Source organism: Solanum tuberosum, unplaced genomic scaffold (assembly GCF_000226075.1).
Source record: "Solanum tuberosum cultivar DM 1-3 516 R44 unplaced genomic scaffold, SolTub_3.0 scf00415, whole genome shotgun sequence".
Classification (NCBI taxonomy): Eukaryota; Viridiplantae; Streptophyta; class Magnoliopsida; order Solanales; family Solanaceae; genus Solanum; species Solanum tuberosum.
Genome location: NW_006239349.1, coordinates 291,522 through 312,345, shown reverse-complemented (window position 1 = coordinate 312,345; position 20,824 = coordinate 291,522). Strand labels below are relative to the sequence as shown.

General features: G+C 36.0%; 2 protein-coding genes across 6 annotated transcripts; both read left to right on the top strand.

Annotated features, from left to right (window-relative positions):
- The first annotated feature begins 1,562 nt into the window (after positions 1–1,562).
- On the top strand, positions 1,563–9,084 carry LOC102601903 (protein SUPPRESSOR OF FRI 4). The gene is made up of 7 exons (XM_006363133.2): positions 1,563–1,966; positions 3,189–3,289; positions 4,685–4,796; positions 6,299–6,696; positions 7,736–7,890; positions 7,974–8,027; positions 8,695–9,084. The coding sequence occupies exons 1-7, from the start codon at positions 1,773–1,775 to the stop codon at positions 8,764–8,766; spliced, it is 1,086 nt and encodes a 361-aa protein (XP_006363195.1). The 5' UTR covers positions 1,563–1,772; the 3' UTR covers positions 8,767–9,084.
- A 745-nt stretch (positions 9,085–9,829) lies between these two features.
- Positions 9,830–19,799, top strand: LOC102601114 (transcription factor TFIIIB component B''). Of its 5 annotated transcripts, none has more exons than XM_015303320.1 (15): positions 9,830–10,047; positions 10,489–10,550; positions 10,644–10,799; positions 14,676–14,833; positions 14,909–14,972; positions 15,154–15,346; positions 15,437–15,494; positions 15,579–15,911; positions 16,027–16,417; positions 16,498–16,598; positions 16,732–16,778; positions 17,586–17,772; positions 18,527–18,671; positions 19,002–19,129; positions 19,422–19,799. In XM_015303320.1, exons 2-15 carry the CDS (start codon positions 10,505–10,507, stop codon positions 19,563–19,565), a joined length of 2,151 nt encoding a protein of 716 aa, XP_015158806.1. In that variant the 5' UTR covers positions 9,830–10,047; positions 10,489–10,504; the 3' UTR covers positions 19,566–19,799. The 5 variants fall into 5 exon arrangements, with proteins under 5 accessions (XP_015158806.1, XP_006363194.1, XP_006363193.1 ...); XM_006363132.2 differs by having other exon boundaries at positions 9,831–10,047; positions 15,154–15,299; positions 15,574–15,911; XM_006363131.2 differs by having other exon boundaries at positions 9,831–10,047; positions 15,154–15,320; positions 15,574–15,911.
- Positions 19,800–20,824: the final 1,025 nt, after the last annotated feature.

Sequence of the window (20,824 nt, the reverse complement as noted above, 5' to 3'; positions counted from 1 at the left end):
CTAAAGAATCGAATTAATTCAATTCTATTTGACTTTTCAATATTTATATTCACCTCACGAATCCAATTTAAATACAAATATAAAAAATAATGCCTTCGTCCCTATTTATTTGTTAAATATTTTATAATTTAATATTTTTTTTACTTGTCATTTTTAACAAATCAAGAAATGACAATTTTTTTTATTATAACCTCAATTTATCAATATTGAATTGATATATTTGAAAAATATAGTAAGTAAATATATTTGGCCCCTATCGATTAAAGGGATAAAATAGTAAACTCATTTTACTATGGGAAAAAGGACGAATTTACCCCCGAACTTTGATAAATGGTACGTCTATGCCCTCCGTTATACTTTGCGTCCACATAAGCCCCTGCCGTCCAATTTTCGGTACACACATGCCCCTCTCACTAACGGACCCCTCGTTTTGTACACGTGTTTTAATCCTAATCAACTACCCGTTTGACCATTCTTTTAACCCATAAACCCACAACTCGCCCCATAAACCCAATAACCCACCCGATTCCCTCTAAAATATCTAAGTTAATTAAACATTCCAAATGAAGAGTCAGTGAAGGTTGAAAATCCAATGGCGGCGGTGCCGGTGGCCTTGCCGTTTTTCCATCTTTGGCCGCTGCTGCCACCACTAAAACGAAAAAGAAGAAGCCACAAACCCTATCCCTTCAGGAGTTCAACACTTATAGCGCTGCTAAGTAATCTCAAACTGCCGCCACTGTGGCAACCAAAGGCTTGACACCGGATAAAAGTTTTGATGCTCCTTACCAGTCCTCGCGAGCGCACTGCGGAGGAACTTGGCCAGTCTCGACTCGGAGGTGGTTTCAGATTGTACGGTTACGACAGGTAAAGGGGGAGGGATTCGTCGGATGATTCTCATAGGCAGGGAGGGTTCCGAAGGGATACCGATAGGGAAATTGTTCCCTCTCGTGCCGACGAGACTGATGATTGGGGTGCAACTAAGAAAACATCGGCTAGTAATGGTTTTGAAAGAAGGGGGGAGAGGTGAAAGGGGAGGTTTTTTCTCCGATTCCCAGTCTAAAGTTGATGAATCTGATAATTGGGCAGCGAATAAAGCTTTTTGTACCCTTCTTCTGGTCGAAGATTTGATAGGAGAGGGAGTTTTGAGTCAAATGGTAGTGATTCCGATTCGGATCGGTGGACCAAAAGGAAGGAAGAGGAAGGTGGACGGAGATTTGCCTCCGGTGGTGGTGCATTCAACAGTTTAATAGAAAGAAGAGGTGGGTTATTGGGTTTATGGGGCGGGTTGTGGGTTTATGGGTTAAAAGAATGGTCAAACGGGTAGTTGGCTAGGATTAAAACACGTGTACAAAACGAGGGGTCCGTTAGTGAGAGGGGCATGTGTGTACCGAAAATTGAATGGCAGGGGCTTATGTGTACGCAAAGTATAACGGAGGGCATAGACGTACCATTTATCAAAGTTCGGGGGTAAATTTGTCCTTTTTCCCTTTTACTATTAGCTTAAAAAATACTCCATATAAGTAGCCATGCTCTTTTTCCATAAAATACAAAATCTACTTATAAACTTTTATTATTAGGAATTGTCTCCCACTCCCTCCCTCTCCCGTTTTTCTCAGAAACCCTAACTCTCTTCCTTGAACAGAGAGAGAGAAAAACCCCACTGTTCAATCCCAAATCGCTTTCGGAACCCTAGCGGATCAGCACGCATTAATTTCTTCCGATTTGATTCAATTGCTATAGCGAGGAGCACTTTGGGTTTTCTGTAGGGATCAATGGGGAAGAAGAAGAAGAGATCAACCGATAAGGTATGGTGCTACTACTGTGACAGGGAGTTCGATGATGAGAAGATTTTGGTTCAGCATCAAAAGGCTAAACACTTCAAATGCCATGTTTGCCATAAGAAGCTTTCTACTGCTGGCGGCATGGCCATTCACGTTCTCCAGGTTCACAAAGAAACCGTCAGCCAGTAAGTAATTTCTTTTTGCTGATAATTCTCTAGATACATTCTTAAATTTTCCCTTTTTAGCCATCTGCGTTGATATATTTCTTGTCCTTTAGCATTGAGAGTGGTTTTTGTATGTTTTGTTGGTGCTGTCGTGGACATGTTTCCATCTTCCACAGAAGGGAACAAAATGTCGAAGCCATGAAAACTCTATGAGATATGATTGGGGAACACGGAATTCATTGGGTGTGCGTGTGTCATAGTGAGTGGATGTACTACTTTGAGCAGATACCTTGAAGGCTGTTTAAGAACATAGTTTAGTTGATGAGAATATTTTGGGACACAAAAGAATTAAAAGTAGCTCGAGAATTTGGTCATACTAGAGAATGATATGGTTATTTTCAACTAGTCATAATGTGACTGATGCAGAAAATTTAAAATTTGTTATGTAACCTGTAAGTAATTCATGTCTACTGACTTTGAAGCTAGAAAAAAATGTGTTATTTTCAATTCTCTTGTTATGAATCCCTTGATACATCTTTATAAAAAATGTTGTCCCTCGATCAATATATGTGCATTGGGAGTTCCATGTCATTAAGAAAATTATTTCACCAAAAAAAGCATCATCTAAAATAGTTCAGGTTTTTGGTTTATAATGTAGGGCAGCATCTCCCCGAAACTATATAGATATAATATGCCTATGCCTGAAATATTTTCATTTCTATAGAATTTGCCTAATGTGAAGCTGCGGAAAGAGGTCATTTACTCTGTCTCAGAAGTTAAAATGTTATGGTAGAAGAGCATACTGTTACCTGTTGATGCAACTAAAAGAATTGTGTATGTCATACTTATTTGGGTAGAATAGAACACAATGGAAGCAAACGATCCGTATATATGATACCTAGTCAAATTATTGAGTATTGCAATAAAACAGGTCCTATGGAGCAGAATAGATGTTAGGGATCCATATAGCGGACCCTAACTATTTTGGGATGGAGACAATTGCAGTTGATGTTGTAGATGGGTGCTTCTGATGTTTAAACTTTAAAGCAAGTTTGACCTTGTTTTTCTGACCCACTTACCACAGCAAAATTCCTAAAGCTTCTTGCCTGCTCTAATTACCAAGGGATCATTTGCAGGATGGAATCCAATATGCTGAAAATGTCTCATGCTACTTTTTTTTTGTTGCATTTTTATCTGTTTTTTGGCAATAAATGCATTAAGCTAGCATATTTGGCTGTTACAGGGTACCAAATGCCAAACCTGGCAGAGAGTCTACTGATATTGAAGTATATGGAATGCAAGGAATCCCAAGTGATGTCTTAGCAGCTCACTATGGAGAGGAAGGTAAGAACAGTACGTGATGTGCTTAAATTTTGCCTTTTTGAAGACATGGAGGAGCCATATGGGTTGCTGAATTGTAGCAAGAAAATAAGTAACCTTTGCTTTCGCATCTTTCTTGTTATACCATTGTACTGGTACTGTTGAATTGCTATTCTTGTGGCAAAGAATGTTTCCTCAACATAGAGGGGAGCCTTATTATCCATCAAGTTTTGAGCCATGCGTGTGATTGGCTATCAAAGAAGAATATTTTCTTAACTTGGTTTTATAAACTTGAATCAGGGTTTTGAAAATTTGAAATAATGCTACAGATGTTCAGGGCTTTTGCTTGAATTTAGCAAAGCCTAGAGCTTGTATCATCCATCCCATTTTTGTCGGATGTCCTCATGCCGCCGAAGGGAAATCTGGAGCTTGTATGTTAATATCTCCATGCTATTGGGTTTAAGTCTCTGTTTCATTATGGGCTCCTGTGCATCTCCACCTCTGTAGAACCCTGTATCATTCTTAAATTGGAAGTTTGTTTTAAAGCTTTTCAACCTTGCATCTTGCTAAACTAATGGCAATTGATGTCTGAAATCCTTATTTTCTGTTCACTGGTTTTAGGTACGGGTGTGCATTCGATTTTTCTGTTTGGTTTTGTGGATTTTTCAGTCTTTGGTTTTGAAAAAGTGTAACCCAATCCGAACCAAAATAAATTTGGTTTGGTTTTTCTCTTTTCGGGTTGGCTTTTTCGGTTCGGCTATGTCAATAATTAATAACATAATCAAAGTTATATTTGCAATTTGTAAAAAAATACAATACAAGGAGAAGTAATAATATTGAATTTCTTAATGTACTTTCTAAGATAAATCACAAGTAAAACTTAAAACATAATACATAATACTTAAAAGTATACCTATTATAGATGTACAAACTTAAAATATAAACTAAATCATAAGAAGAAGGCAATAACTAAAAAGGGATAAAAGTCGTTAACTCCAACTTAATTCTAAACCTAAATATTTTTATATATATATATATAATATATATAGTTCGGTTATTTTGTTTTTTTGGTTTTTATTTTTCTAAATTTGAAACCAAACAAAGTATATTATTAATCCAAAATCAAACCAAATAAATTCGGTTCGATTTGTTTTTTCGGTTTAATCTTAGTGCACACCCCTACTTTTAGGTGTTTAAAGCTTTTTACCTTGTGTTTGAGCTTTTAGTGCATTTCTTTATTTGAGTTAGTATGAGCTTATTGCCTTTTCAGCTTTCTGCAGATATTTTCCTCCGTCACTAATAGGCCTGTTTTTATCAGTTTCAAAAAAAAAAACAAACTAATAGGCCTGTTCTGTCTGCTCACTTTCATGACTACATAAAGCTAAATATGTTTCTCTGTTGGATTTTATTTTCCTGTAGAAGATGAGTCCCCAGCGAAAACTGCCAAAGTGGACATTCCATCTTCCCAGTATCTTGGTGGTGCAATTCCAGGATATCCTCCCCGGGCAACTTTTGGTGCAGTGCCACCACTGTATGTTTCTAATAGAAATGCTTATTCTTTTCAGTTCCTTTGTGCTAGAATACTTTATGATACTTTCATTTTCATATGCTGTTGCATGAGTTAGCTTATTTTAAAAACCTTCCCTTTTTGTATGCTGCATGCTAAATCTTTGGATATGGATGATTTTTTTCTATTAGTAGGATATTTGGGGTCTGTGAGAATGCATGCCCGCATAAGATCCAGGACACAGTCTCTTCATTTGTGCTTCAAGTGTGAAGTCAGTTCATCTTGAAGTATGTTCTCCTTGAATAAGTTTTGTTTAAGATGGAAACTGTCATTCATGTCGATTTATCACTATATCAAAGAGTATATTCCTTGAATATGTATCTGTGGTCAAGACAGAACAAATGCAAAGAGTCATAGTGTTTCTTGAAAAGAAGAAAACATTTTCAATTCTGAGTAGTCAATGACACAACGATCTATAGAGAAGGACAAAACATCTATTTCTTTTAAGAGGGTAACTTTAAGAATTTTTAACATGGAACCCATCCTGAGTCGATGGATTAGCAAAAAACGAGAGGCAAGCTCTCTCTTTGAACTATAGTAGTTCTTTCTATAGTTTACTTCTGAGCTTCTTAAGAACTACAACTTGCTTATCACTAGGGGAGGAGAGAGGGAGGTTGTGGAGGGGTGGGGGGGGTACATCTTGCTTTATTTCTCTATTCTAGGGTTACCAACTGTTTCTTCTGAAAGATTCCCCATGTTAGGAGTAGTATTACTTGATCAAACAAGCAAAATAATGAATATATGAGATAAGGATTGAAGCTCATTAAGGTCAAACAAGCAAAATAATGAAGATATTTTTGATGTTTTAGATTACTTGTAAAAAAATAGTGCTGCTAGGGGTTCAAGGTGTAAGTTTTGTAACACTTATGAAGGGGAACTACATATTTGGATGTAGTATACCTATTGTGAATATATAGATTAATTGTTACCATCCTCAAAAAAAGGATTCAAGCTCATTATTATGGTAATGATCAGAATATCCCAGTTCCAACTTTGTTATAGTAATGGTGTGGCATAGTGTTCTGGCCTATAGGTAATACAAAAAATTGTATCCATAGGATAGTTGGGTTGTTGAGGAATAGGAGCAACAGTCTGGAGATTCCATGTTCGAATCCCTGTTACAACGCTTGGTATGAATCCATATTTTGTAACTCTTGTTGTCTTGTTGATAGTCAGGGACTCAGGTTTACCGACTTACCGGTATGGTAACACCTACACTTGTGGATGTTAATTAGCTACCTGGTGGATTAGTCAAGTAGCACACAGCTTGGAAAAGATACTGCCATCATTAAAATAAGAGGATGTTAGGGAAAATTTTAGCCTTTGCATTTATATCTTGTCAACCTTCTCGTCTATATTTTGTTGTTTTTTGGGCATGTGTTGAATTTATTAGCCGCTTTAGATTTCTAATCACTAGCTCTAATAGGTGTATAAATTCTTACATGGATCCCGTCTGTTTGGTGTAGCTATAATCCTGCGCTGCCTATGCCTCCTGCTGGTTGGTCAGTCCCCCCTCGCCATCTTCCATGGTATTCACAGTATCCTGCTGTCTCGGTTCCACCTCCTGCACTGATGGGTCTGCCACAACAACCATTATTTCCTGTGCAAAATATGAGGCCTCCAATGCCAGCCACTGCACAACCAATGCTTGTTGCTCCTCCAGGGCTCCCGGCCCCACCTGTTCCTGTATCTCAACCCTTGTTTCCTGTTGTTCCTAATAACAACAACCTTGCCCAAAGTTTGCCATTCTCAGCGCCGATGCTGTCAACTAATGTGCCATTCAGCTCTGCAGCTGAAACAAAGAGCTTATTTGACCCAAACATGGGCAGCAATGCTCCTGCCGCCATTGGTTATCAGACTTCAGGTATTTAAGGTCTAGAATTGTAATGTCTTTATATATTTTGTTGAAGGTCTGACACTTTCAACATGGTTCCTGTTGGGAAGTTACTTATCGCCATTTACTGTTGTGCCTTACGATAGGATAAGCAGCTCTGTTCTGATCCTTTAGTTAGTAGTATTCATTTATTGTTTTTGAAAGTGCTTTGAGGGGAAGTGGCTGCAGCCTGCAGATACCTAGAGTTAAAAACATATGTATCAAGAATTTGTATTTTTGGTGTTATAGTATTTCTCTTGATAGGAGGAATAAGTATTTGGTTTTTTACTTATCAGGGGAAAAGATGTAGTATGTTTGGAGTGCGAGGTGCAATTTAGGCCCTGTAATCTATTCTGAACCATTTTGGTACATTTTATAAATATTTTACTTACGAAAAAAATAAAAATGCAAAGTGTGTTTTAGTTGTCCCTGATTCTTTCCAAAATATGGGAAGTAGTTTTGACATCTTTCGGAGGGAAAATTTGTTAGTCGCTTAGATGAGGTGATGGTACAAACTTCATTTGATGTACATGCTAGTATATTTTGGTGAGAAATTAGGAAAAAAATGGGCAGCCCATGGTATCAGATTATTTTGTTGGTTTTAACCCTGTACAGTATTTAGAGGTGATAGTGAGGACTAATCTAGGTCTCATTTTAACCCTGGGTTGGAAAATGAGATAAGAGGGTTCTTAGTTTCATTCTTGTTTATAATGATGAAATTTGACGTTGAAGCTGTTGGCTGTGGTCTACAGGCTTCGTACACATACCATTTTTCTTATCTTTCTCACCTGAATCCTTGTGGAAGCACAGGAGAATGGCATCCTATTTTTTCCTCATATAGCATTTTCTGTTAAATACTATACTATGCAAGCTATCTTACCTGATTATCTGGATGAGCTTTGCTGTAGTAGAGTTTGATTCATGCTTTTATATGTCAATCTTGGTTAATGCTTATAAGAATCAAGGCTCATTTAGGATGTGGAGAAGTTCTTCGGTTCTTCATTTCTCATTTCATTCACTCTTTCTGCAGTCCCAGCACCGGCAAATTCACATTCTTATGCCTCTGGCCCAAATACTGGTGGGCCCTCAATTGGTCCACCACCTGTTATTACCAACAAAGCTCCAGCTAACCAACCAGCAACAAATGAGGTCTACTTAGTTTGGGATGATGAGGCCATGTCCATGGTCAGTAGTGTTTGCGTTTTCATGTAATTTTAATGTCTTACAGTTAATTTGTGATACTGAGTGCTGATGTGAAATATTTTCAGGAGGAAAGAAGAATGTCCTTACCAAAGTATCAGGTGCATGATGAGACTAGCCAGGTAAGTTATAATTACCTAATACTAGTATTTGTTCCTATGAAAATGGGACTTGTGTTGTAGGTTGGTGTTAGTTTCATGTCTCGGATTCAGTTGTTTACTATTCTTTTGTAAGTTTTCCCATTCTCCTTCATCTTCTTGGAAATAGCATACTCTTGGATGAGTATCTGGTAATCAATCAATTTAGTGTATGTTTCAACCCCATTAATTAATGGGCTTCTTTTATCTTCTTTTGGCCATTCTCCGGTTGGCAAGCAATCCCAACAGTTTTGTGGTCATCAATGATTCAAGTATGTATCTTCATTATCTTTTGCTGGTAGTTAAGTAATGCCATTTCTAATTACTGTGCTGCCATCCACTCAAGGGGGATCTCAGCAGAGTGCATGTATTAGTTCTTGGATATTTCCATGTTCTCTTTACTTGACCTTGAAAGAGTTGGGCTGTGTGAGCAAAGCATAGACCCAACAGATGTTTGCAAATTACTATGATTGTTTATAGATATTTATGGTCGAAAAGTGGTTCAAATTTGGCCCAGGTCAGATTCTTTTGCCAAGTTCAGAATCTATTGTCATTGAAGCAGGCTATGATTTTGATTCATACATTTGTGTTGATTACCTAACTTGTTCACGCTTCTATCCTAAAATTATCTGTCTGTGTTTTCTTTTTTCAGATGACCTCAATAGATGCGGCAATAGACAGAAGAATATCAGAAAGCAGACTTGCAGGGCGCATGCCTTTCTAGACCTGACCGTTTTTGCTCTGGTTGGCAGGGTGCTCTCCGAATTGTAGGAAATTGTTTAACTGAACAAAGCTCTGCTTCAAAAAAAAGATTTGCCGGTTGTTCTGGATTCATAGGATGGGTTTAGATGTTGTAATTCTTTAGGAAAAAATATTTTATGAGAGGCATTCATTTTACATAGATAGGAATGTGAAAAATGAAGCAGATTTGTTTTCCTACAGAATCATTGCCGTTGTGAGTTGGTCCTGCAACAATGTGGTTTAGCTGGGATATATATATATATATTTATGCATCCTGTGGTACAATTTGCTTTCAAGTCAATACTGCCTACCTATTTGAGTAAATTTTTTCTGGATAATCATATTTGAATACTATGGACTTGAGCAAATTCCTCATATATGGTCTTGTTTTTTCAAGTTTTAGTGCCCAAGCGCTAGTGGTTGGTTCCACAAAGATTTTGTTCACAACCAGTCAGGCCAAACAAGCTCAAGCTCTGAAATTAGTTTCTATTTATTATCCTAAGAAACACTTGGTATTTTCTTTCAAAAGTGGGGTAAAAAATATCACTTTTTTTTAATAAAAAGAATACACTTTTAGCATTTCAAATCACACCCAATTTATCATTTTTGTGAATAATTGAATTATCACGCTTTTATATGTTAAAAAAAACTACTCCTCAGTTACTTGTCAAAATACGGAGAGTGAAGTGGATGAAATATTTTTTGGTAAAACTACGAGGTTGGTTTTTATTTCTTCAAAAATTCAAATGAATTACAACTAATATTTATCATCAATTCAACATATTTTGCAAGTTCAATGATAAAATGATTGGGACATCTTTTGAAATTTAAAACTATGCATACATAAAAATAAATAAAATGAAACTGTCGTATTATGATTTATTTTACGAACTTAGGATTAACGATCTTTACAAAATTAATGAAAACAAAGTAATTTAGTAAAGGCAAATAAATCAAATTGTTAATTCCTTAAGTAACAAATTAGATGATTTTTTTTGTCATAAATAAATCAAAATAGTACTAATAAAAAAAAGGTAATCCGTGTTTTGTGACGAGTCTTTACAACTGCCCAAAATTCACTATTTAGCCCTAATTTTTTTATGCTTTTCCCTCTGTTTTTACTTTCCCCTATTCCTCTCATCGGCCGGCGATTTCTGCCGGTGCATCATCTCAACAAACACACACTCGGAAACCAAACGGCCGACGGTCTGACACCGTCACCGCTGTTCCACTTCCCCCGCCGTATCTCGCGCCACCAGTAGCTGTAAGTTGATCGAGTTCCACCGATTGGTGTTTACACTCATGGTATTTTCATGGAAAAGGGAAAGCACTGGTGAAAGTTATTAGGCTTTCCTTGCAAACAATCTATATTTGTCTTCAAAACTTCCAGGACATTTTGATTTTGAGTTTACAGACTAAGATTTTGTAGAAATTTGTAGATTCTGCTTATGGAGCTGTTTGACATTGACATTGAAATCTGAATTATAATGAATTGATGATGTACAGATTGAAGATAGAAAAAACGCAGACCCTAGACTTTATCTTTCTCCTAATTCAATGTGCACACCCACTAAAGATGAGAAACCACGGCTTTAGTGTCTGCGTATATATTTTGCCTTGAAAATCTACTAAACATATAATCATGTACTCTTTAAAACTGATTTTAGTGGTTATAATTTGTCTTATCAGTTATTGGTCTTTTCAGTGTTGAAAGTGTGCTCATGGACCTTTTAGATGATATTTTTGCTGGTGGTGCTTCAAAGACTGGTAAGGAGGGAGAAAATGTTTTTTCTTTTAAATTTGCGATGAAAGTTATTCTCATTCTTTCAAGGTTAAGCTTAATATTGTTATTTAATGCAGTCAAGGCTGGTGGCAAGTTTCAACCCAAGGCCAAGCCCCGCTCGTTGAAGAAAGGTCCAGCTGTTGCATCCTCTTCTTTGACGTCAAAACCCACTGGTGATACTGTAGCAACTGATTCCTCTGAAGCTCTTAAGAGTGGAAAGAATTCTCAAAATTGTTAGCTTTCTTGCCTTTATGTTATTGTTATTTTCTTTTCCAGAATATTTTATTGGTGCAAAACTTGATCGCATATTAACTGTTGAGGCCCTGAGGGTCATCGAAACTGTTGAGTGCTTTTGTGCATAATTTATGAAGAGGCAAGTATTATTGATGTCAAAATCTCTTAGTGCTGTTTCATAATAAAAGGGAGCTAAATTAGCAACAAAAAATAAAATAACAATACCCGCCTAATATAACTTAAATAGTAGGGTGAAACTGGCTACCAGACGCAATTCCTACTTTAAGGCCTCAGAGGACACCTGACCCGACCCGTATAAAAAACTTGCGCAAAAAGACTAGCTTCAGTCTTCGTCTACATAAAGAGGAAAAAACCTCTCGACTCATTTCATTGCGCTTCTCTTTAGATCTCACATCTCAGGTAGCTTTCTATCTCTTCAAATGGCCTTTTTTTTTTTCTATTACCGATGCGGTTGATCAATATAAACCCTCTCCCTTTCCCCAATTTCTTGGTATTTTCTTGATTTTTTTAATGTATTTTTTGTTGAATTCATTGATGGGTTTGTGTTATTCTATTGATAAGTAAATTAGTTGAACTTTTTGGTTTATGTTTTTAAGAAAATGTATGGAAAATTTTGGACTTTTTGTGAAAGTAGAAAGAGGGTTTACATGAGAAGGAGTATAATTGATAGTAAGTTTAATTTATACCTTGCAAGTAAATATTGATAATTGACGACAAATATTTTACCAGTAGCGCGATAAGTTCATTTCTATAGCAGTTCTGGTTGTAAAGAATTGTTTTAATTAGAGAAAAAGACAGACAAATTTCATTAAGATGTGCAATGTGGAAAATTTGGCTTTTGGGTGTCACTAGTTAGGAAAGTTGGGTGGATATCTAGTGTTTATGAAGTACAAGTTGCAGAATACGACTAGGGGTGTTTAAGAAAACTTTAAGGGATGTATGACTTGATTTTTTTAACCCTGCCCAGAAGCTCTCGCACTTTTTTGCTCCGTTGGTGACTCAAACCCCAACCTTAGGGCTGGGGGTGGAGGGTGATTACCATGTGAGCAACCCGTCTTGTCGTATGACCTGATTTAGGTAGTTATGCCATGGTCTTTTTGGTGTGTATTTGAAAAGATAAATCACAGCACCACACAAGTTATAGAAGGGTTTTGAAACAGGACCATTTTATAAAAAATTCTTCATTTGGAATGTCCATTGAAGTCTTCTCTAGGATGGCTTTGAGTGTGGAATTCATGTTTAATGTATTGAATAACTGTGCCTACCTCAGTTGGAGATTCAAGTGTTAAAAAGGAGAGAGATCTAGTTAGAGTTCGTCTACATTGATTCTCTCCTTGTAGTAAACAATATTTCCTTAGCAGTTAAAGGCATGTTTAGTCTAAGTTGTAAGATTGCTGCAGTGTTTGCTGAGTTTTAATACTATACCCACTTGGCTTTGTTAACTCTCAATTTTATAGTTCCTTTCTTTATCTCTTCTTTTTGAACAATGCTCAAGTTCTTGTGCCAATAAGGGAGTCCCCTGCCGAAGTATTAGTTTTTTATTGGAATATAAGGAGTGAAAGTGTAAATGTACCAAACTTTAGCCTTAATCTACAGAAACCTAATATAAGAAGATATCTGATCCTGACAGCTAAGCATTTACCTTAGCTGCCTTAAATCCCTTCTTACAATTGGTCCTTTTTATAATCCTCTGTTCACATTTTACAAAAAAATAATCTTGGAGCAACACATCACCAATCTTTGGTAAAAAATTGATCTTTTCTTAATTGAAATCTAGGATATATTAAACCTTGGATCACATTGCTCCTGATTTGATTTCTTGAGAAGTCCCCTCCGTCTTTGTGCCAAGTGCGAATTGTATTCTGTATCCAATTATTATACAATTGAGCAACTCTTAAAATCTTTTGGTTTCAAATTGCAAGAACTGAAGTTGACACGGGTGGTACTAGCCTCCAGTCTGGCAATTGTATTTATCTTACTCTAGTAGGCAAGCCACATCTTAGCGTTTCAAGAAAGATCTACGACAAAGTGATTTGTCTTCTTTGCTTTGGCTACCAGTAAAATGCTACCAGAACCTACCAAATTCATGAGTCTGCAATCACTCGAAGTAGAGCTCTTCCCCACAAACAATTTTCCCTCCAAGTTTTTCACATTTCCTTCTGGAACTTCATACGCAATAATGCTCCGTGTGTTTTTCTTCTTCTTTTTGATTCAAATCCTAAGAAGTTGCACCATAAATTCTGTTATGTCCCCAGTTGTATTTCCTGGCTCTTTGCCCTGACTTGGATAGTCTCTTTTCATCTGCAACTTGCATTGTGAGCTTGTTGCCCACAATGGCCTTGCTAATGATTCCCTTTTCGACAAACTGGACAGTATTTTCAGAAGGTTCCTTGCCTTGTTGGATCTCAAAAGGTGCTGGACTTGATGAAAATAATCCTCCTAATTACCATTGTTTAATCTGTCATTATACATGATGTAGATGCAATGCTCTCTGAATTGTAGGAAATTGTTTAACTGAACAAAGTTCTGCTTCAAAAAAAAAGATTTGCTGGTTGTTCTGGATTCATAGGATGGGTTTAGATGTTTTAATTCTTTAGGAAAAAATATTTTATGAGAGGCATTCATTTTACATAGATAGGAATGTGAAAAATGAAGCAGATTTGTTTTCCTACAGAATCATTGCTGTTGCGAGTTAGTCATGCAACAATGTGGTTTAGCTGGGATATATATATTTATGTAACCTGTGGTGCAATTTGCTTTCAAGTCAATACTGCCTAGCTCAATTCATTTGAGTAAATTTTTTCTGGATAATCATATTTGAATACTATGGACTTGAGCAGATTCCTCATATATGGTCTTGTTTTTTCAAGTTTTAGTGCCCAAGCGCTAGTGGTTGGTTCCACAAATAGATTTTCTTCACAACCAGTTTGGCCAAACAAGCTCAAGCTCTGAAATTAGTTTCTGTTATCCTTAGAAACACTAATTTTCTTTCATAAGTGGGGTAAAAATAACACTTTTAGCTTTTCAAAACACACACAATATATCATTTTAGTGAATATTTGAATTATCACGCTTTTATATGTTAAAACTATTATCAGTTACTTGTCAAAATACACTTCTGTAACTTGTAAGTACATAATGTATAACTGGAGAGTGCACAAGATGAAGTGGATGAAATATTTTTTTGGTAAAACTACGGAGTTGACTTTTGTTTCTTCAAAAATTCAAATGAATTACAACTAATATTTATCATCAATTCAACATTTTTTGCAAGTTTAATGATAAAATGATTGGGACACCTTTTGAAATCAAAAACTACGCATACATAAAAATAAATAAAATGAAACTGTCGTATTATGATTTATTTTAGGAACTTAGGATAAAAGATCTTTACAAATTAATGAAAGCTCCAGCTGTTGCATCCTCTTCTTTGACGTCAAAACCCACTGGTGATACTGTAGCAACTGATTCCTCTGAAGCTCTTAAGAGGCAAAGAATTCTCAAAATTGTTAGCTTTCTTGCCTTTATAATAAAATAACAATATCCGCCTATTTATACGAAAGATTCTTGGAATTGTAACAGATTTTCACTCTCATCTGTCCATTCCAATCTGCACCTAGATCAAATCAGCGAATACAAATCAGATTTAATCTTCAGAATTGAGTTCCTTTGTCCTTCAAAACACCTTTTGTTTCTTGTGTGCAATAAACATTTGCATCATAGACAAAGTTGGTTCTATATTTTTTTAGCTTTTGAAATGTCATATAACATATGCCATAGATAGTCTAATATTGTTCTTCATTGATGCTGTAAGACTTCTTCAAGAATGATTTTCTGTTGTTAAATGTAAGCAGGCGATGAACAAAGCTCTGTGTTGGCAGAACCTTCCTTGGTGCATCCTCTTGCTGCAGAAACTTTGGTTCCATCAGTTGGTTCAAGTCTAGATGCAAGTATGGTAATAACTGATAACAATGAAAATTGGAAATCTTGCTTTGAGAAATCTGAGGGAGAGGTGATATTTTCTTATCCATATCTTGATCACGTTAACAAACCTTTTGTATCCTTATTAAATTTCTTCAGTTTTCAGAATGCAGACATATATATAGGTTTGGATTCATTTGATGATTTACTTCCTCACTCAAGCGGCATAGGTAACAACTAATCTTCTTCTGTTCACTTATTACTGAATTTTCCTTCATAATTTCTATTAATTGGTACTTGATTTTGGATGCTGCAAAAGGGTTCCTTTCTTTTGAATAATTGGCCAATTATAGATTAAATTATTAAAATTCTGTGCTGCATATAATTCTGAGAGTTCTAGTCCTGCTACAGATCCATCTGCTGCTCATGCTGCTGGTGCAGAGAAGCAACAAGAACAGCTTTTAATTCCAGTTTCTTCAGTTGATGGTTCAGCTCATAGTGCTTCCAATCTTCAATCTGATGAAGTTGCAGCAGGCCAAGATCCATTAACATTCCAAGCAAGTGTTCTTTCTGTTAGTGGAAGTTGTCAGATGGTCAAATTCATGTCCTTCCCTCCTTTCTACTCTGAGTAGAGAAACATTGCCACTTAAATTCCTTGGCACACTTACGAAAATTCCAGCTTTGTTGGTTGCAGGAAATGGACACCTACTCTTCCTTGGAAGCTGATATCCTTGGGGTCACTACTATATCTGGTATGACTGAATTTTTAGGTTCCTGCACTAGTACCTGGTTATATCCTGTGCTCCTTCTAAATTTCTTATCTTTATTCAGGGCAGAGTAGAAGATTCCAACCCAAGCCCAAGTTACAAGTATACAGAGAGAGATATGATACAATCATTCCTGATTTAGATGTAGGAGAGTCTGTGTCATGTCTGCCAGATTCACACTCCGTTCATTCTGAAATGGATTTTGTGGATAATGGGAAGGAACATGGATTACCTGCTGCTGATGTCCTTGACTTCTCAGTCAGAGGATTTGATAATAATATTATTACAGAATCTGCACATGAATTTCCAGTTCATGAAGAATATGTTGCAGAGGCTTCTCTTCCAGATGCTGACATCCCAGCAAAACACTCTGAGGCTACTTCTCAAATGCCTGAGGAACCTGTAAATCCTTAACTTGTTTTCGAATTCTTTCAGTTATTTCTCTAATTTCTGCAATGGCTTGCCTCGTTGGAGTCCTTTGTTCCTCTTCTTAACCCACTTGCAACTGTCTTTTTAGGTACCTCAGAGGCCTAAGACTAAAAAACAAAAATTCTCTGCATCTGAACTTTCTGCAATTAGTGAAGAGAACGGAGAGAGTAGATCATTAAGGAGTAGAAGAAAGTCCGTGAATGCATCTAGACTAGTAGATGAGTTTGATGAAGACGTAATTGGTGATGGGGAATATGTACCTGAACATCCTAATGATTCTGTTACAATTGGGAATGATGAGGAGTTTTTGGTGGAAAATGACTCGCAAGGGAAAAAGGTACAGAAGAAGTCCAAGAAAACAGTTACTAAGGAAGGAAAACGAGTTAGGAAAAGTAAAAAGACTGCTGAAGCTTCTGATCAGGCAGCCAACAAGAAGCCTAAAAAGTTTTCTCATTCCACTCGTCAAAAGAGGAGAACAGGTAATCCTAGTGGGTATTGTTTCCATTTGGGTTAGTTATGGTTATGATTGTTTGTTGACCAGGAACTTCCTTGTTTACAGTGGACAAGACTTTGCTTGAGGCTCCCATGGATGAGATTGACTATTCAAAGGTGCCTATTAAGGATCTAATTTTATTAGCTGAGCACAAAGAGCGGTTGGCGGTATGTTTCTTCTTTATTTTTCTCTTGTTTGCCATCAACCTTTTAAAACAAGGAAAACTTAAAATGATAAATTTTGTTATTTGACAGTCATCCTTGATTCTCTTGTTTCATTGCTTGCCATCCTTACTTGCAGAAAAAAGACGCAGCAGTGTCACAAATACCTACTACTACAGATCAGAGGTATCAGAAGATTATATACAATTAAATAAAATATACTAATCTACATTTACCTTTTGCTTTATTTGTGAAAAAAAATACTAACCCGTGTTTAACCATTTGCTTAGTGTTTCTCTGTTTACTCCATAGTTCAATAAATCTGTTCTTGTTGATAGTGAAAATGTAGATGATGCGTATAGGTTATTATTGGCTCGACACATTCTATTTTCTATTCATAACGTCTGCTTCTAACTATTTAAGAGCATCACTGGTCTTTCTTATATTGTCTACAGCTTCATTATTTTCTTTACTTTTAGAACTGTTCTAATTACCAGTCCAACGACTCTCATATCAATTCTTCTTTAATGTTTCTCTTGACCAATTTATAATGGTCCTATGGGGTCTGTTATGAGAAGCTATTTTCGTTAGTCATAGGTAAATGAGAAGAGAGATGCCATTTGTAAATACTTCATGCTTAAATATGTTATATAATTTGTGCTCCTTCAAGCCAATATAGATATTAGGAGGTCATACTAGGTGATCTTTGACATGGTTTGAGATGTATAATTGTCATATCTAATATGAGAAATAATTATAAAGTACTCTAATTCAATTTTGGACACTTAAATTGTATTTCCGGAAGGTAAAATTATCAGGACAAGAGATCTTAGAAGTTTGATGCATGCTGGAATAGCTTTGTTATCAGTTGTTTTTTTTGTGTCAAAGTGCACATTTTTACTTGTGCTGGATGGTGTTGCATGTATTTTTGCCTTCGGGACGAGATCCTTCCCTTTTCGAGTCACAGTTTCTTCATGACTTGTGCTTGTGCAGTGCTCGTGCATCTGTTTCTAATTATGATGAGGATGAGACCTATGCTTCAGATGAAGATGGGGAAGCTGATGATCATAGTAAAAGTACTATGGCTGAAGATACTTCTGCCTACTTCAATTATCAGACTTACATGGACAAAACCCCCAGCACAAGGTGGTCAAAACAGGACACAGAACTTTTCTATGAGGTACACCCCTTTCATTTGTAGCCTACTGAAAGATGCACAAGTAAAATAGGGAGATAATTGTAATTTGATCAAGAAAAATAAGTTTTAAATAGGGGATCCTTACAAGTGCAACTTATAAAGTGCTCAAGTTATTAGCAGATTCACCTACGCATTCTATATCAAAGTTTGTGGACTCCTTTCATAGATCTATCAATTCTATTTAAATCAAATTTGCTTCAATTGTTGAGACCTTCCTATGAGATAGCAGTGAAAGACTCCTGTAGGACATGCTTGTTGGTATTTATTTATTTATAACTGCTGCTTTGTTTTCTCTATTTGAGATAAGGTCCTTTTCAAATATTACATGAATATACTTATCCAAGTGAATTGTGGGATTCAAAGGCACCCATAACAATGACATACCCACTGAGGTCCCACAAGTGGGGTGTGGGGAGGGTAGAGTGTACCCAGAGTCCCAGACCTTACCCCACTACCTTAGGTATCCATACCGAAACATATGGGATAAATTCCCTTTTATATTATAATTGTTAAGTTTTATGTGAAGAGTAGGGAAGCGGACCCCAGATGCAACGAGTATTCAGGTATTTGAAAAAAGATTATATTACTGTTTACTTGATGGTGTCATGACACCAAATAGAGCTAATGGATAAAGATGCTTTATGTGATTGGCATGAATGGTACTATGATGCACTCCATACTCTTTTGTTCTTTTTCCTTGGTATTCTCTTAAACATTTAAACAAACTTGTCTTCAGGCTGTGCAGCAGTTTGGGACAGATTTATCCCTTATACAACAACTTTTTCCTGGCCGGACACGTAGACAGCTAAAGCTAAAATACAAGAAAGAAGAGCGGCAAAATCCATTTAGGCTTCATGATGCTCTAACAAATCGTTCGAAAGGTAAATGTTGTTCAACTTTCTCTGCTGCACTCACATCTATTTATTTTGCCAAGACTCATTGTGATGATAACATTTCGTTTTAAATGGGCGTAAAATAGAGTTTGGTGGGGATGCTTTGTATAAATGCAAAATTTCTTTTTCATCCAATAAAGAGTAATGTTTCATCAGCATGACAAGCATGCACCACTTAAATTTTCCCTCTTTGTCATCAGACCATCACAGAGGGAAAAAGGATCATTGACCTGAAGAAGAGAGCCTTTTTTAGTAAAATGTGTCACATTTTATTGAAGTTTTCTATAGAGGTTTTACATGATACTATACTTGTTGCAGATCATTCCCACTTCGAACGAGTAATCGAGCGTTTAAAGCAAATTGAAGCTGAGGAATTGCAGTACGCTGATAAAGACGAGTCAATTGACTTGACTGGGGAGGAGGAAATGGGGACTCAGGAGATCTATGTATGAATCTTCTCTTCTCATCATCTTTCTTGTATATCTTCCTCTGTGCGGGGAGTGGGGGGGTGCAGGCTCTTATCTATTATGTTTCTTTTCTATAATGTTATATCTGCATAATGCATCGTTATACTAATGCACATGTCATTATGATGTTTTTTGTGTTATTACCTGGCTGGAGAAATTAAGGAGGAATGTGGCCTACGTGGTTTGAGTAGACTATTATCAGGGTTGACCTCGAGAAATTGTGTTCTTTTTTCTTTCCGATTTCCTGATTCTGCATGATGATTTTGCACAGGAGGAAGAAGCAAAGTCTGAACATGTTGAGGAAAAAGAAGTTGAAACAGTGGAGCAAGATGTTCCGGAAATGGAGAATCCAGTTAAGGAGTATGACGATGAAGATGATTTCATGAAATGGAGTCAGTATACGAGTGAAGTGTGAATGTTAATTTTCAGTTTATCTGTATTCTCCTGCCACAAGGATCTTATATCTCTTTTGTTATGTACCTTTTTGAACTCATGCCAGTAATATGGTACTTGAGAGAATCATTTCAAAGGAATGTAGCAAAAGGTAAGTGTTAGTTATATGTATTGACAATGTAAAGAAAATTTGTTCTGATACGTTAGCTTAGTGAAAAATTCTTCGTACAATTAAAAGTTGAAATATTGAACAGTATTCTCTCATATTTACGAGCGAATGTGAACAAGTTCATTCTTTCTAGTCTAGACTAATATAATAGACTATAATATGTCATTTATGCAAACTTTAAGAAAAAAGGTTAATTCTTGTCTTTTTTTTTTAAAAAAAAGTGTCTTGAGCTCAATTTTAAACATACCTTCCATTTAATCCATACCCACCCGATTCCAATCCATACAATAAAAATCCATTTTATTTATCTTTTTCTTTGTTCATGTCTAACAATACACTTTTACATGTTATGGTTCTTTCATAAACTAATTAGGTCCATGAATTTCCTTTCTCTCATCTAATTTCTTCTTTGGGTTGTTAAAGTTATACGAAAATGGTATCTTTAATATTGTAAAGTAATTGTTTTACCAAGCGGAAGTGCCACAATGAAGAAATTACTAACCACTTTGTATTTGGATTCGGCTCCTCTCCATTTCTCTTCTCTATATTTTCCCCAAGTTCTAGTTTGGATTGCAGATACATGTCATAGTTTAGACTTTAGAATTAATGGTTGATATTTAATTGACTAAAGCAAAGTCCTAATCATAGTTATTTACTTCCATATATTTGCTTGTTAAATATTTTTGCAATCCATTATATTTTCCCTAAATATATTAAAAGCGTCAAAACGCATATTTTAATGGATTGAAAATCAAATACACATGATCAATTTTTTTATAGTGATACAAATAGTCCAATTATAGTAGAATTATTATTGGTTGATTCGTAATATATTAAATGTACATACGGATGCCCAAAACCAATTTAAATTGCCTAGCCTCTGGATTAACTAACTCTTCATTTTTATCTGTCCTCCATCATTCCTCCGAAAATGTTTTCTTGCACGGCTCACTGATTTGACTCGGACTACTCGAACTCTGCTCAATCATTGAATTCTAAAATGAACTACTTTGTTTTCTTCTTTTATTTGTGCGAGTTAGATAAGCTCGGGGAGACTTGAATAAAATCAACACAAATGTTTAAATTTTTTTTAATCATTATAATTTTGAAAA